We start from the raw sequence: 16,620 nt of genomic DNA, 5'->3' as shown, positions 1-16,620 counted from the left end.
CGGCATCGGGACAATGCCCCGATGCCGGGAGGCGGGGCGGGAAGCCTGGGCGCGCTGATCTCAGCACGCGCAGGCTTCGGCATGCTGGCACCTGTCCGCAAGCAGCGGCAGCGCTGCCGCTGCTTGCGGAGAGGTCCGCGAAGCCTGGGCCGGACAGCTTTTGAAGGCAGGCGGGGGGGAGCAAAGACTTTCGCCCCCCGCCAGCCTTCAGAAGAGGTCCAGGACCTCTTCTGAAGGCTGGCGGGGGCGAAAGTCTTTGTCCCCCCTGCCTGCCTTCCCAGGGGCTTTTAAATCGCCCCGGACAGCGGAGACGTCCTCCGCTGTCCCGGGGTTTTTTAAAATGCTGGGGGTGGGAAGAAAAGCCCTTGTCCCCCCCCCAGCCTTCAGAAGAGGTCGGGGGACAGACTGTCCCCGGACCTGGTCTGAAGTCGGTTTCCCTAGGAACGCATTAATTGATTTTCAATGCATTCCTATGGGAAACCGTGCATCGCAAGACGAAAAACTCGCAAGACGAAGAGACTTGCGGAACGAATTAATTTCGTCTTGCGAGGCACCACTGTATGCTCAAAACCAATATGATTTTGATACAGGCTAACACTGTGCTACCATATGGGGCTGTACTTGAAGCAGTACATGCCTCCTCCCCAGTGCTTTTTTCTAGGCGTACATGGGGGTACGCATACCCCTAAACATTTTGTCGATCTTAGTTTGGCCTCATTGAGGGGTAGTATTTCAATATGAATAGGGAAATGAGAGTACATACTCCTAAACATTTTTTTAAAGGAAAAAAGCACTGCTCCTCCCTATCTGCTATAGTGGTTGTGCTGGAAAGGCTTCAAAACGTGGTATGGAGTGTAGTAGGGCTGAATTTCAGGCAGTACAATCAGTTTCACGGTTTTCCAGTTTAGAGATACATGGGAAGGAACTCTTTACCATAGCTATACTTTTCAGTTGGATGGTATGGTAGGCCGCCTGTATTTTCATTGGGGAAATGTTGGAAGGTATAGTAAGGTAAAGGTAAAGGTACCCCTGCCCGTACGGGCCAGTCTTGCCAGACTCTGGGGTTGTGCGCCCATCTCACTCAAGAGGCCGGGGGCCAGCGCTGTCCGGAGACACTTCTGGGTCACGTGGTCAGTGTGACAAAGCTGCATCTGGCGAGCCAGAGCCGCACACGGAAACGCCGTTTACCTTCCCGCTAGTAAGCGGTCCCTATTTATCTACTTGCACCTGGGGGTGCTTTCGAACTGCTAGGTTGGCAGGCGCTGAGACCGAGCAGTGGGAGCGCACCCCGCCGTGGGGATTCGAACCGCCAACCATGCGATCGGCAAGCCCTAGGCGCTGAGGCTTTTACCCACAGCGCCACCCGTGTCCCTTGGAAGGTATAGTAGGACGTCCCTATTTTCATTGGGGAAATGTTGGAGGGTATGATAGGAGGTCCCTATTTTCAATGGGGAAATGTTGGAGGGTATGATAGGAGGTCCCTATTTTCAATGGGGAAATGTTGGAGGCTACAGTAGGACGTCCCAATTTTCACTGGAAAAATGTTGGAGGGTATGATAGGACGTCCATTTTTTCATCGGAGAAACGTTGGAAGATAGGACGCTACCCGACCTCCGAGCCGTCTGAAGGCAACCCTACATAGGGAAGTGCTTTAAAAAAAATGTTTCATGTTTTATTATGTTTCAATATATGTCGGGAGCCGCCCAGACTGACCCCCCCAGTCAGACGAGTGGGAATATAAATCGTAAAGAAAAAAGCACCCCATGACGGAAGGGGACGTCCCTATTTCCACCGGAGAAAACGTGGCGACGGCTTGCTTGGAAACGCTCCCACTTCAGCACCAGGTGAAAACGCTGAAGCCGCCCACGCCACCCCAAAGGTGCCAACCCTGGGGGCGCCCACCTTAACCCCCCCCCCCAAGCCAACCGTTCCGGAAAGAGCAGAGCCAACGGTTCCCTCGGGCCTAACCTCCCCTTCCTTTGCCGTTGACGCGCCTCTTAACCTTCCTTCGGAGTCAAGGCGGCGGCGGCGGCGCTTGGTCCCTCAGGCCCGCTTCCTCCCGCGCCGTTTAACGACTCGCCGCCTCGCGCCCGGCTGCCTCCTCGCGAGGCGCACGCGGCCCTTGGGCGGCCCGGCGCGCTTTTCCCCTCAGGCCTCCTCGCGGGGGCCCTTCTTCCTTCTCAGTGTAAGGCGCTTCTGGTTTCTTCTCCCCGAGGGCCGCGTTTCCCCCCTCGAAAAACGCCGCCGAGCCGTTTCCTCCTCCTCCCTCAGGACCGCTTTCCCCTGGGCTGTTGCTGCCCTCGCCTTCCCAGCCCGGCGGCTGTAGTTGGAAAGGCCGCCGCTTCTTCGTGCCTCTCCTCAGAGGGGGGAGCCCACCCCCCTCCTCGGATTCGGTCCCAGGTAAACGGGATTGTGGGGTTGCACCCCGAAACCTGGGGAGGAGGGAGGGGAGAAACTGCGAAAGTAAAAACGGGCGAAAGGAAAGGCTTTCGCCCCATTTCCCACCCTGCTTTCGAAGAGCTTTGGGGAGTCGAGGCTTGAAAACAGCCTTTCTCGCTCCCCCCCCCCTTAAAAAAATACACGGTATTGCCTTGTTTCCCCATCTTTTACTATGCCCCGCTTGACTTTCCAAGAAAGTTGGTATTTTAGCTACCCGGAAGTGAAAGGCGCTGCCATGTTCTGCAGCTCCCAATAAAAACTATCGTGTGTGTGCGTGTATTTATATGCATACTGAGGGGTATTTGGGGACCCCAATAAAATATTTGAGAGGGCCAGGCCTCCCCACAATTGATGGGCATTTAAATATAATGGAATATATGGGAAATAATTGTGTATAGCTGAAAACGTAGGCAGCATTGAGATAAATTCAGCTGTGTAAATAGGTTTTGGTGGATGCAATAATCATGGAATACTGAATGGTATACTTTTTGTAAAATATGCAGGGATTTATGACACGTAAAATGAAACCATAAGAAGAGAAAAAGGGAAGTCATTGATATCTTAAAGATATAAAATTAGTATTTTAAATGGCAAAACAGAAAATTTAATAAAAATTTAAATGCACACACACACACACAAATAAACAAAGTTGATGGGCACTGCAATTCAGATGGTCATGTTGCACACCACATCATGTGACTGATTGTGCAGAGTGGGGATTACCTCCCCCCCCCCCCAAATATTTTATTCCAAGTTGACACCCCCTGTATCTATCTATCTATGAAATACCAGAGTGGTAGCCCCGTTTGTCTGTTGCAGCAAAATAACCTCCACGTGGCACCTTAAAGAGCAAACAAATAAGCTTTTGCTAGTCTACCCAGTACATGTGTACATATTTGCGGTTTAGTATTCATAAGCAGCGTAGATGGGTTTAAAATGTGGCCATTTGTATCCTGATTTAGGCTCGGCTGATCTCAGCCTGGTTTCCCAGTGGTGCACCTTTCCTGGAAGCAGTCATGCAAATGTGACCCCAGAATCACAACATTGTAGAGTTAGAAGGGACCACCAGGGTCATCTAGTCCAACAATGCAGGAATCTTTTGCCTAACGTGGGACTTGAACCCGCGACCCTGAGGTTAAGAGTCTCAGGCTCTGCCGCATGTTAGTATGATTGTTGTTTACATTTCCTCATTTTTACAAGCAAGCTTTGTATCTCTACAAGGAAGCTGTGTATCTCTATGTTTTACTTGTTATCCTTTTATCTATAGATGGAATGTTTTTAAAAGAGCCTTTCTTAGGACCAGCATATTTACCGTTTGTGAGGCTAATAGTCCAGTCCTGTGCAGGTCTACTCAGAAGTAAGCTCCATTGAATTCAAGTGGGACTTTGGCAAGTGAGTGGAGGACTTTAGCAGAAACAGGGAACATAGGAATATGCACACTGGACAGTTCTCCTCTTCCTTCCTGTGTTGTTCATTTCTGCTTCACTCCACCTTTGCCCAGCTGAACCCTCACAAAAACAAAATATTAAAATTGCTATGCCCATTATTGTCCAGGTTGGTCAGATTTTAAAAAAGAAAAGAGGATAGTGTTCCTGCATCTTTAGTAATTGTTCAGTAGGGGGACTCTCATGCTCCCTACAAACTACAATTCTATGATTCTGTTAAATATACGGAAGCACTGTCCTCTTTTTCAAAATCTTGGCCACTTTACAAGAGGTTGAAACAAGGTTTGATAGTTCCTGGGTAGACTATAGCACAGGCATAGGCAAACTCGACCCTCCATTGCTGGTCCTGTTAGCTGGGGATGATGGGAGTTGTAGTCGCAAAACATCTGGAGGGCCGAGTTTGCCTATGCCTGCTATAGCAGTTTTATTTTTATAAAGTGAAAATGAAAAACCTGCTTTCAGTGCAAGTATTCATATCTGAGACATATTAAAATGTTCTTCAATTACACAGAAAAACCTTTTACTTGATGTATCTGGTAAAAGCACTGATTCAGTTTAGAGATGCACTGTAGGGATATCTAGATTATTTAATATTTGCCTAGATGTTGTTTAGCCATCATTTAAAAGAAACTTTGTGTTTGAATTTAAAACAATAGAAATAATACAGTTCCTATTTTTAATTGTTTTTCTCTACCCAGATAATTGAGTGCAGAGGAAGAGAGGGAAAAGACGGTTTGGTCAAGTGTTAATGGGATGCAAAAAATAAAAATCGATTAAAGCACAAAAACACATACACTTAAGATTTTAAACTACATGACTTTTCCATGTTTTCTTCAATGCTTTACAGATTTTTTGACTCCTCCTCCCCCAGCTGTTTCTGGGCAGATGAAAAGCTGTGAATATTTTGAGATATGGCAGGTGAGATAAGATTTTTGAAAAATGTTTTGGAGAGAAGATGAAGCAAGAACAGCAGTTTACTGGTCTTTCTGCACTTTGCATACATCATGTCCCTTTAGTTTGTTTACATATTAGTCTACTTTTGGGTGATGTTAAAAATCCCTGCGGTTATACAGCACTGTCTCATGGTTTGCATGCAGCTGAGATCTTCCTTTTTAATGCTAACTGTAAAATATAGAGATGACTTTGCAAAACATTGTGCACATCTCTCATTTCTTATTACTTCTTGTTAATTTCATAAATTGCACCTTTCATCTCAGTCCATTCTTTCCCCTAAATTGCTTAACTTTTTAGTCTCCTTCCAGTTTTCTCTAGTTTCCTTACCTTTATTATTGCCACTGTACTAGAACTGAAGAATGCATTTCCCCACTATGTAATAAAATAAATCATTTGATTATTTAGATGACTCAGAATATTGGACTGTTCGTTATGTGTAGAAATAGGCACTGTCTGACTGATCTTTTGAGGCTCAGTAATTTAGGCTTAGGGTATCACTTAAACTTACAGTATAGATGTGGTTATATTTTTATATTAGAAAGATTTAGGTAAAGATAAAGGGACCCCTAACCATTAGGTCCAGTCACGGACGACTCTGGGGTTGTGGCGCTCATCTCGGTTTACTGGCCGAGGGAGTTGACGTACAGCTTCTGGGTCATGTGGCCAGCATGACTAAGCTGCTTCTGGCGAACCAGAGCAACACATGGAGCAGTTTACCTTCATGCCAGAGCGGTACCTATTTATCTACTTGAACTCTGATGTGCTTTGGAACTGCTAGGTTGACAGGAGCAGGGACCGAGCAACAGGAGCTCACCCTGTCGTGGGGATTCGAACCTCTGACTTTCTGATCGGCAAGCCCTAGGCTCTGTGTACATAAAAATAAATGGTTACATAATTTCCAGTAATATATAAAGAGAAGCATGGTATTCAAATATGATATTTCATTTGATGTATTAGAAGATAAATATAATATACTTGAGACTTTGAGTTGGTGTGCCCTGTTGGCAGGGAAATCTAAAAACAGGAATGGTATCAAACCTGGTGATAGAACTGTCAGTTAAAGTCATATATTACCTGATTATGTCAAACTTTATTTTGGTTTTCCAGGTAGGAGAGTTTCATCTTTGTCAACAAAATTTCTAGATGTAGACCTGAAGATTACTGACGTAAACTACCATCCAAAAGAAGTTCTTGTGAAATTTCAAGGCAGATACAACACAGATTGTGAGTTTGACTACCATATATTGCAAAATGAAATACAGCAGGTATCCAAAGTGAAAGACAGTGTTGGGATTGGCGAGTTTTGTTTAGTAGAAGACTCTGCTTGTGGAGAATGGTACAGAGGAAGAGTAGTACAAAAGAAGAACTACATCTATGAAGTATTTCTTATGGATAGTGGGAAAATCCTGACAGTTGATGAGACACATATTGCTTCTGCTGTTGATGAGTTGTTTCAACTTCCTCCCAAGATGGTTTGTGGAATTTTTGGAAATATACTTCCAATTGAAGAAAAATGGACTCCAAAAGCTCTGAATTACTTTTCGTCATTAATAGATTTGCAGATTAAAGGCCAAATACAAGCCATTCTACCACACCAAACATTTCTGCTTGACGTGCCAAAAATCACTAGTGATGTGGTTGAATTAAAATTAGGCAAACTTGTTGATGGAGATACATTCTGTCTTATTGTAGAAATGTTAACTGAATTGCCACAAGAGCTGCTTTGTAAACAGATGCCAGATTTACTGCAACAAAAATATACGAGGCCGGATTCTGTATTATGTAATGATCGAATTCAATCAGAAGTTCAACCAATTATGAATAACCTTCAGCCGCTTTTATCTGTTGGTGGGATAGAGAAAGTAAAAATATCAGTGGCAGTCAGTCCGAGTAAATTTTATTGTCAACTGCTGCAATACCAGGTGGAGATGGATGAGTTGACAGCAAACATGTCTTCCTGTTACGAAACTAGTACAGAAAATGTTCCATCCTGTGAGAATCTAGGAGTCCTCTGTGCAGCAAGACGGAGAAATGGACAGTGGCATAGAGGAGTGATACAACAGCTGCTTTCTGATAACAAAGTGAATATTTGGTTTATGGATTTTGGCAGCTATGAAGCTGTGCCTTCCAGTTGTGTTTTAAAGCTTCAACCAGAATTCATGTCAGTACCTAGGTTTTCAGTTCCTTGTGCACTTTCCTGTCTTAGTTCTCAGGATGAAACTGTAAGAAACGATCAACTAAAAGAATTCAAGGAGGCCTTGTTAAGACAAAATGTTGTTCATGCCCGCATTGATTTATTCAATGCTGATGAACATTTGTATTATGTTACACTTCTTAAACAAGAGTCTGCAATGTGTTATGAACATCTACCACAGGGGAGTGAAGTGATTCCAAAACTTGACCCATCCTTTAAGACCAAAAAATCCTGTACAGGTGAGGATATCAAAATCTCTGATACAGATCCTGTTTATGCCGACTCTGTTCATAGGAATACTGTACAATCAGGAGATGATTCAGATTCAAAAGGCACTCATTTAATGTGTTCTCCTTTAAGAATTCCTTGCAAGAGAGCAGAAATGCAAATCGGTTCTGTCTGTGTTGCTTTTGTGGTATATGTCTTGAATCCATCAAATTTTTGGGTTCAAACTATTGACTGTCGAGATGAGTTTGAAGCCTTGATGAAGAAAATTGCAGCTGTGTATGATACAAGCGAAACTGTTGATAAGATTCTAGAAAACCCAGAACCTGGAAAACTATGCTGTGCCCGGTATAGTAAGGATATGCATTACTACAGAGCTGTTATCAGGGAAGTGATGGACAATAGTATTGATGTTTGTTTTTTAGATTTTGGCAATACTGAAACTGTACCACTCTTCAATGTGAGAGTTTTGCTTCCAGAGTTTCTAGAATTACCAGCTTTAGCCGTTTGTTGTTCACTTGCTAACGCATTTCCAATCGAGGACATATGGATTAAAAAAGAAACTGACTTCTTTAAAAGCATTGTGCTCGACAAACCGCTCACACTGCATGTAATTGCACAAAAAACCAATAAGTATATTGTCAGTGTGCAGTATATGAATGACTCAGAACAAACTGATGTTGTTTTGTCCATGGTTCAGGCTGGATATGCGGAATATTGGGAAGTAAAGCAAGATCCCTTTCAGAACATTGTGGGAGAGTCTAAAATGCAATGCTTAAAACAAAAGATACATAAAAAGAGTTGGCAGAAGAAGAATAAATTGCGGAGTCCTCGGACAAAAGAGCATGCTGTTACCTTCCCGCGGTGGGAAAACACTCTTTCAGATAAATTGGGAAACACATCTGGGAAAGGTGATACCCCGAAGCCTTATAAGGAGTATCGGTTTAAACCAGGAACTGTATTTGATGTCGTATGTTGTCGTAGTACGTCACCAGGTAACTTTTTCTGTCAGATGCGATCTAAACTGCCAGAGCTATTTAACTTGATGCAACAAATTCAGTATTATTACAACACTCAAAAAAGCCCATATGAACTTGGACAATATGCCTGTGTTGTGAAATATTCCAAGGATGGGAAGTGGTACAGAGCTGCTGTACAGCAACATGTGTCCGAGACAGAAGTTGATGTAGTATTTGTAGACTATGGTAACCAGGAAAGAGTTTTGTCAAAAGACCTCCAAGCTATTCTTCCAGAATATCTGGTCTTAGAATGTCAAACATTCAGATGTTGTCTTAATACGGTCACTGAATCCTTAACGTTTGACCCGTACAATTGGACTGCAGAGGCATGTAGAGATTTTGAGCGCTTTGTTTCCTCTTCTAATGATCTGCTGACCTGTACGATTTCTGCCCTAATTCTTCGGAGCCCCAACTATTTATATAATATTGTTGACTTACAGACTCCATTCACTACTTCGCAGCAGTTTCTCTTAGAATGTGGTCATGCCCAGTCTCGCTCTTTTGAATTCGCAAGGTCCCTTGTTCCGCCATTCTCTCTGTACACATTTTACTATTCATCTTTTAACATGAAAATTGGAAACGAAGAAGGGGTTTGTATAACACATATATACAGCCCTACAAAATTCTATTGCCAACTAAACAGAAATGTAGGTGCTATAGACAAACTGTTTGAAAAGATTGCAGAGGTTAGTCAAATGACAGGCTATACAGACCAGCTAAACACTTGCAATTTATACTTAGCAAAATATTTTGAAGATGGCCTCTTCTACAGAGCTTTAGCATCTCCTATGGGCTCATCAGATTACTTGCAAGTATACTTTGTAGACTTTGGGAATAAACAATCAGTAGCAAAAAGAGAAATGATTCCTATTCCAAATCATGCTTCAGAATTATTATTTACTCCTATGCAAGCTATCAAGTGTTACCTTTCAGATCTAAAAGATGTTGAAATTACAACTGAAATAAATACATGGTTTGAGAAGAATTACTCGGGGAAAGAAATGAAGGCGGTAATCGTATCTAAGGAATCTGATGGGCAGCTTGGTGTGGAGTTGTATGATGGAGATCTACAGATAAATAGGAAGATTAAAGAATTATTGAAGCACACACAAAAATATGGTGTTGACCCCAAAATTATAAACACACCTGCAGAAAAGACTGTTGGAGACAAAAACGTGTTGCATAAAGTCAAGTCAGAAGCAGTTAAAAGAAAAATTAAAAATGAAGTAGTTGGTTGGAAGAGAGAAGCAGAAAATGAAGCAAATCCTGGCCATCAGAGTGCTGGAAAAGAAATTGCAATTGATCTGCAGAAACAGAGTACAAGGTCTGTAAAGCTCCCAGCAGCCTCAGATAATACAGAATTGGCCTTGCAAAGCAATCCGAGACAGAGATGCAGAGATACATATTGTGAATCTTGGACTGAGCGTGATAGCCCTCCTCGGGGTTTGAAGAAGATGCCTCCAGATAAAGAGTTGCAGATCTTGAAACACAAATATTTTGGAGAAGAAAGGTGTAGTGGTACCAGGAAAAAGTGCACAAACCTTCCACAGCCTCATATCCAGGCAAATTCCAAAATGTTAGTTTATATTTCTTCTATAACTAGCATGTCAAGTTTCTATATTCATCGTGCTGAGGATGAGAATAAAATTGTGCAGCTTGCTGAGAAGCTGAATGGAGACTCACTGGTTCTAGAGCCAGAAACACATGCTGAACTTGAGGAAGGTGACATGGTTTTAGCAGAGTATGAAGCTGATTGCTGCACATATAGAGCTGCCATTAGAGGTATTAAATCAGAAAAATCTTTTGAAGTAGAGTTCATTGACTATGGTAACTCATCAACTGTGAATGCATCAAAAATATACAAGATGGAAAAGGTTTTCTTAAATTTTCCAAGATTCAGCATACACTGTTTTCTTAGCAAAGCAAGATATGCATTTCCAGATAAAAGTTGCAGTAGCGATATGGCTGCCTGCATTGCCAGTAAAGTAAATAATCAACTATTAGCGTTAGAGTTTTTACAACAGCATGGTGAACAGTGGGAGGTTGATGTATTCTGCCATGAAATGTCTATGATCAATGAGTTAGGTTTACAGAATATGAGTCTGTTACATCTTGATGAAGTCGTAAAACATCTTCCAATAACAGATGTAGTTACTGATGGTAATGACCAAAGTAAAAAATCAGAAAGCCGAAATGTGTCTGAAGTATTAATAAAAGCTGGACATCCCTGGGAGAGCCACCCTAAGATTCCCTGCCAAAAAATAAAGCCTGGACAGCTAGAATTGGCTGAAATAGGTCACATTTCAAGAGATGGACATTTCTATATAAAATTGAAGAAGGATGCACAAATATTTTTTGACTTAAACGTGATGACTACCCAAGAAGCTGAGAAGAACTCCTTGCTTGCAGTGGAAAATATTCAAGAAGGGTTAGAATGTTTGACAAAATCAAAAGAGACCTTGAAATGGTATCGATCTGAAGTTATTAAAAAGTATGTGAATGAGGGTCACATGTTAGTTTTTTTCATGGACTTGGGAGAATATGAAATGGTGTCATTTCATGACACACAGATACTTAGTGACAAGTTCAGGAGTATTCCCCGGAATGCAATGCCTTGTAAATGGTCTTGGGCTGAAAACCTAGTGGACATGTCTCTTGAGAGCGTGTTGAAGATTATAAAATGCCATGAGATCAAGATCTTGTTTCTGAGATACCTAGAATCTACTTTTATGTGGGAAGTGGATATTTTAATAGATGGGATTCTGCTTTTGGAATACTGGAATCAAAGATCTTACCAAAGGGTGCTGGAGAAATGTAACTCACCAGAAAATATAAAAATGAGCAAAACAATGCCTACATTGTCATTCAGACCAAATTCTGTTTCCTGGGCACCATTCCAGAACGATCGGTATTATCCTGGGTTTGTGACGTCTGTCACTGATCCTTCAAACTTCTGTATTCAGTTAGAAGACTCATTTAAGTCTCTAAACGCTTTGTTCAAGTTACTCTCTGACCTTCCAGAAAACCTGCCTACAATTCCACAGGAGCTTGTCGTTCCTGGTACCAGTTGTTTGATAAAGATTGGATCTAATGAAAAGTGGAACAGAGTTGAAGTTTCTGAAGTCTCCAAACTCTCTAATCTCTTAATAGTTACTTTTATTGATGATGGGTTATCAGTTCCCATCCCCATTTCTGATAGTCACAAGCTGAAAGTTATCCCAGAAGAGCTTGCAAAATTACCTCGATTAACTTATCCTTGCTCTTTGTTTGGAGTGTCACCTGCTGATGGGGAACACTGGAGTGATGAGGCAAAGCTTAAAATTCAAGAACTTCTTAGTAGACAAGGTCTCACATTTAAGCTGAAACAGTGCCACAGTGGGCAGAAGCTAGAGGCTGTTGTGTTATGTGACAAGAACAATGCAGCAGATATATTGGTTGCTTCCAGATGTGCTGTGTATTCAAAAACTCCATATTCATTTGGTTCAATTAATAGTGCAGAGCTTCATCCATTGAATTCACAGATATTATGTGATTCATCACAAATATGCGGTCAGAAGAATTTGAATGCACAGATTGCTCTGCTGTCAGTTGAGGGGGGAAAGCCACAAAATTCAAGTTTGCAACTCAGTTGTGCTTGTGTTAATGTTTCGAGAGGGAACAGCTCAAAAGGACTGTGTTCAAAGAGAAAAGAGTGGCACAAAGCTTGCTTGCACATTAATGGAAGAATGACTGAAACTCGGCTTAAGTATGACAAGAGATTTTGTGAGAGAGAAAGGCGACTGTATAGTACAGGCATACTGTCAGAATCAATCCACGAAATGCATGATCTTATGGGACTGAGCACCAAGATTGATGGGATGCAAATTTATGAAGAGAGCCAATCACATGAATGCTTCACTAGAAAGGTCAGTTTCAAATATCTTTTAAATCTACCCTTGTTCTTTCCTATGTATTTAATAAGAAACCCAGATGTAAATGCAATGAAGCCTGGGATCCAAAGAATTATGTACTTAATTTTCTATGCCCAAGTAGGGGGCACTGTGAGCTTCCATGAACACTGGGATCAGTTGCCCGTAGTAGTAGTAGTAGTAGTAATATTTATTATTTATACCCATGCCATCTGGCTGGGTTTCACCAGCAACTCTGGGTGGCTTCCAGCACATAGAAAAATGATAAAATGTCAGACATTAAAAACTTCCCAATAGAGAGCTGCCTTCAGATGTCTTCTAAAAGTTGTGTAGTTCTTTATATCGACACCTGATGGGAGAGCGTTCCACAGGAAGGGCACCACTGCCGAGAAGTCCTCTGCCTGGTTCCCTGTAACATTTCAGTGAGGGAACCGCCAAAAGACCCTCAAAGGTGGACCTCAATGTCCAGACTGAACAATGAGGTGGAGACACTCCTTCAGGTATGTTAGACTGATGTCATTTAATCCAATGTGGTTTACACCAAACCTCTTTAAGGTGTATGTGTGTAAATTTAAAGCAGAACATGGATTTAGGATGGGATATGAATCCTTCCTCCACAGTTGCTTTTCTTTAAATTTCCTTTTAAAGCTGCTCCCCCCCCCCCCATAGGGCTTACTTGCAATCTAATAGGCCCATTAGAAGGGGGAAAAATTTTTAGAGAAGGAAATAGGGGCATGTTTGTTCAGGAAAAGTCTTAGTCATTGTCATATTCATAATAAATTCTTCACTTTCACACTCGCAAATTCCTCTTCGTAGGAATTAAAAAGTGATCTAGTCTTGACACTTAAGTTTGGTTTGGCCCCAATATTCTATCCACATGAATGTGACTCTGTGCAGTTCCAGTTTGGCAACAGCCCAGTGAAAACTTCATGTATTTCATGTAAGTGATTATGCAAAGTCCCCACATATGTAAGGCATGTCTTTGAAGTCATGCACAAAGAATTTCAGGTCAGTTGTTGTTTTTGAAAATGTTTCATTTGCTGTCTACATAGAGCATCACTTTACATTAAACCTAGGCAGTTTATTGTGTTTGTTTTGTCCCTAATCATGTATTGATAATTACTTGCTTTCCAGGTTAAAAACTGATAAGAAGAGCTTCAACAGTTGGAAACAAGTAATGGATCTGGATGCCAGTCAGCGCATCAACTTTCTTGAGAGAAATTTTAAAAGGAATTATTTAAAAGGAATTACACTTCCGTAATCACAAAAATAACAGCAACCCATGAACCCGAAACATTTGTAACAGGTCTACAAGGTTGACCTTAAGCTTGCAGCTTTTTGTTAATTTTCTCTTGATTTAATATTTGCTCTTGTAATGATCAAAAGGGAGTGGTATCCTTGCCAACAAGTGCACAATGGTCCTCTTACATAACGTTTCACCACCATTTTATTTTATTATTGAAATTTATACTAATACATAACAGTCATTTGTAAGTTTTGTCTGGTTTTCAAAAATAACCAGCGTCAACCAACCAGATTCTGAGACATTGCAATAAATGTTCTACATGGTTTGATTGATGTACTCAAGTTGGAATTGCTCATGTATTGGTTTTCATAAGGGAAAGTAGTGTGAGAAGCAACAGTTTTTTGTTCTGACATTTGCTGAGTTTTGTGGGTGTTTTCTTTAAACACACTGTTATGGGAACTGCGCCTACCAAGGACTGCCAGTCTAATGTTTACCAACCAAAAAAGCTTGATCTGACCTAAACTTCATAGGAAGTTGGTCTTTTGATTTCAGTGGAACTTATTTCCAAGTAAGTGCATTTGCTGAATGCAAATATAGTTGCGAACTACCACACGTTTTGGCATTTTCAGTGTTTCTTTTTACAATCCTCTGCTTAACTCACACATTAATTAGGACCCAACACACACACACATGTTTACATGCAAAACAGTGTGAGCAAACTCCACAATACATTTTATTGTGTGTGTGTCATATTGTAATAGGAAAAGCTGTAATACATGAATATTAAGTTATTAAGTCATAAGGAAAAGTAGTGCTGAATATTGATTTGTGTTTTAGCTGTCTTTCCTTTTTTAATTTTCTTTGTGTATGTTATTTGATTAGTCATAACGCTGATGCTTACATCACACAGGTATAAATGTATGTGTATCAGGTGTCCAGGGAGCCTCATACGTGTACCAGGGCACGCTGAATCTCACATTTCTACTGCTGAAAGTCATGCTGCACTGGATCCCAATTGTGAAGGTTTCCCAACTTAGTGGAGTTCCATTGAGAAGTGGAAGTTCTGCCTATAGCTCAGTTTATTCTGAGACACATGTACACCTCTCCAGTCTGCTAATATACTTGATCTGCAGCATGTCTTATAATCTGCTGGTTAATTTCCAGAAATGGCTGGTATATTTTAACCAATGAATCCGTCTTGTTTGTGCCTATGTGATTTGTTTAACACAATTGGCTTTAAAAGTGTTCCCACATTAGTCTTTTGATGGGACAAACAGGAGATTGGTTGCTTCTGCATCTTCATCTATAGGAACTAGAATTGTGTGTTGATGTACTATCGTATACGTCAGAATTTTCAAAGTAATCCAGTTGCTAGATTTTATTCAGCTACCAATTTAGCTTGTATGCTAGGAAATATGCATGTAGCATAAAAATTATGCACATTCTTATTGAACCTACTAGAAAAAAGCAGGCCTTTAAAATTTGTATTTTAAGTTTTGCAGGATATATGTAAACTCTGTACATACTTTGTTTACTGAAATGAGAGTGCTCTTTTATTTAAACTGATGGTAACAACAATAAATCTGTGGTAAAGGTTTAGGTTGTCTATTGCTTTCTAGTACAACACTGTCCTAGCACTTGCTGAAAGCTTACTTAGTAGAAACAAATATAAAATTAAGTCCTGCTGCAATCAAATAAATGCTACTTTTACATAAGGTATCAGGGACAGCGGTGTTTTCATGCCAAGCAAAGCAATCATAATATACAGTAAATCATATAGCTGCTGCTGCTGTTCGGAATCATTTGGTGTTGTTTCAGTATTAAAAGCAGGAAGCAGTTGGCATTGGGGTTTTTTCCAGGGTTTGTTGTGAAGACATTGTTGGTATTTAAGTGCTGCTGTACCTTTTTCTGGGGGAGTATAAGGACCAGCAACCAGTGTAAATCTGCAGTAAACAAGAAACACTACAAGGTACGCTTAGATTTTAAATACACACTTTCTCTTTATTAATGAGAAGCCCAGAGTGACTCTCACAATTGAATGTCAAGTACAACAGCATATCATTATACTAAATTGACTGCAAAAAAAAAGAAGCATCCCTTATAGGAGGAAATTGCTTTACAAAAAGTTGTTGAAAAGCCAAGTCAGGAGGGTTGTATTTCTCCCAAACACTTGGGAAATGTTGATCGCAGCATTAGAAGCTCAACCCGAGTGTATACCAGAGATTGCGAAAGGTACCGCCAGGGCCAAGAGGATGCCAGCAAACAAAGAGTCAAAGAAGCTGGTGGCTTTTGCCTTGGGTGGCTTTAAAAGAAGGTAAGATAAATTCATAGAGGATAAGTTTATCATTGGCTATTGAACCTGAGGATGTAGTCTTTCTACACTCAGAAATGACCCTGAATACCAGTTGCTGGAAACCTCAGCGGTGGAGAGTGGGCTTGCCATAGGCATCTGATTGGCTTATATCGACTAACTGACCACCTAATGGGTTCTGAGCATCCTTAGATTTTGAGCATAAAGCCTGATACCTCCCCAAACATAGCCATCCATGAGACTACAGCGGCCGCTTGGCAGCCTGCTATTCTCCCTTTGATACAATATATCCCTCTAGCTCTTGGCAAGAAAACGAGTCCCTTTTGAGTATGCCCTCTTGTTTGAAATGATAAAACATTCTTAGAATAACCTTTGCCACATAAGGGACGTGCTTTCTCTGCAAGCAGTAAGCGATGGCCTAAATATTTTCTTTAAAAATCCATACCAACGCAGTGGGGTTAGCTAAAGTTTTTCTTAGAGTCATTTTGTGGCCTGGCCCAAGAAACTTCTTGGAGGACGTTCCATATGTGCATTCTCTGCTCAACACCTGCTGCTGAATGAAATTCCAGAGGACCTCTTGATGTGGCAGTCGCAGGATATGTGCCCCACCCGTAGCAGCGATGGAAAGCAGTCCAAACACATTTTGGGGTTAAAGTGGGCTGCAGCTTTCTAGGAGTACAACAAGGAAGCAGGGTTGGCATGGCAGCTGGCCAGGGATCTGGTTTCCTATTCTGACAAATTAGAATGCATGTCCCAACTTGCCACCTGGGCAACTCCCTTGGGAGCTGGCCAGTGTTGGACACCAGTTTTGCACAGGCAATGCTTTGGGGAGATGGAGCTTTGCTTTGGAAACTGCTGCTGTACATTGTAGAAACCAGT

At 41.5% G+C, this 16,620-nt stretch overlaps 1 protein-coding gene across 2 annotated transcripts; it reads left to right on the top strand.

Annotated features, from left to right (window-relative positions):
* Window positions 1–869: 869 nt before the first annotated feature.
* Window positions 870–15,027, top strand: TDRD15 (tudor domain containing 15). Of its 2 annotated transcripts, XM_077926405.1 has the most exons (5): window positions 870–1,001; window positions 1,380–1,844; window positions 4,732–4,802; window positions 5,946–12,181; window positions 13,319–15,027. In XM_077926405.1, the coding sequence occupies exons 3-5, from the start codon at window positions 4,796–4,798 to the stop codon at window positions 13,328–13,330; spliced, it is 6,255 nt and encodes a 2,084-aa protein (XP_077782531.1). In that variant the 5' UTR covers window positions 870–1,001; window positions 1,380–1,844; window positions 4,732–4,795; the 3' UTR covers window positions 13,331–15,027. The 2 variants fall into 2 exon arrangements, with proteins under 2 accessions (XP_077782531.1, XP_028578174.2); XM_028722341.2 differs by lacking the exons at window positions 870–1,001; window positions 1,380–1,844 and adding an exon at window positions 1,853–2,400.
* The last annotated feature ends 1,593 nt before the right edge of the window (window positions 15,028–16,620 follow it).

The sequence above is a fragment of the Podarcis muralis genome, chromosome 3 (genome assembly GCF_964188315.1).
Source record: "Podarcis muralis chromosome 3, rPodMur119.hap1.1, whole genome shotgun sequence".
In the NCBI taxonomy this organism is placed as follows: Eukaryota; Metazoa; Chordata; class Lepidosauria; order Squamata; family Lacertidae; genus Podarcis; species Podarcis muralis.
This window is presented reverse-complemented; position numbering and strand designations above follow the sequence as displayed.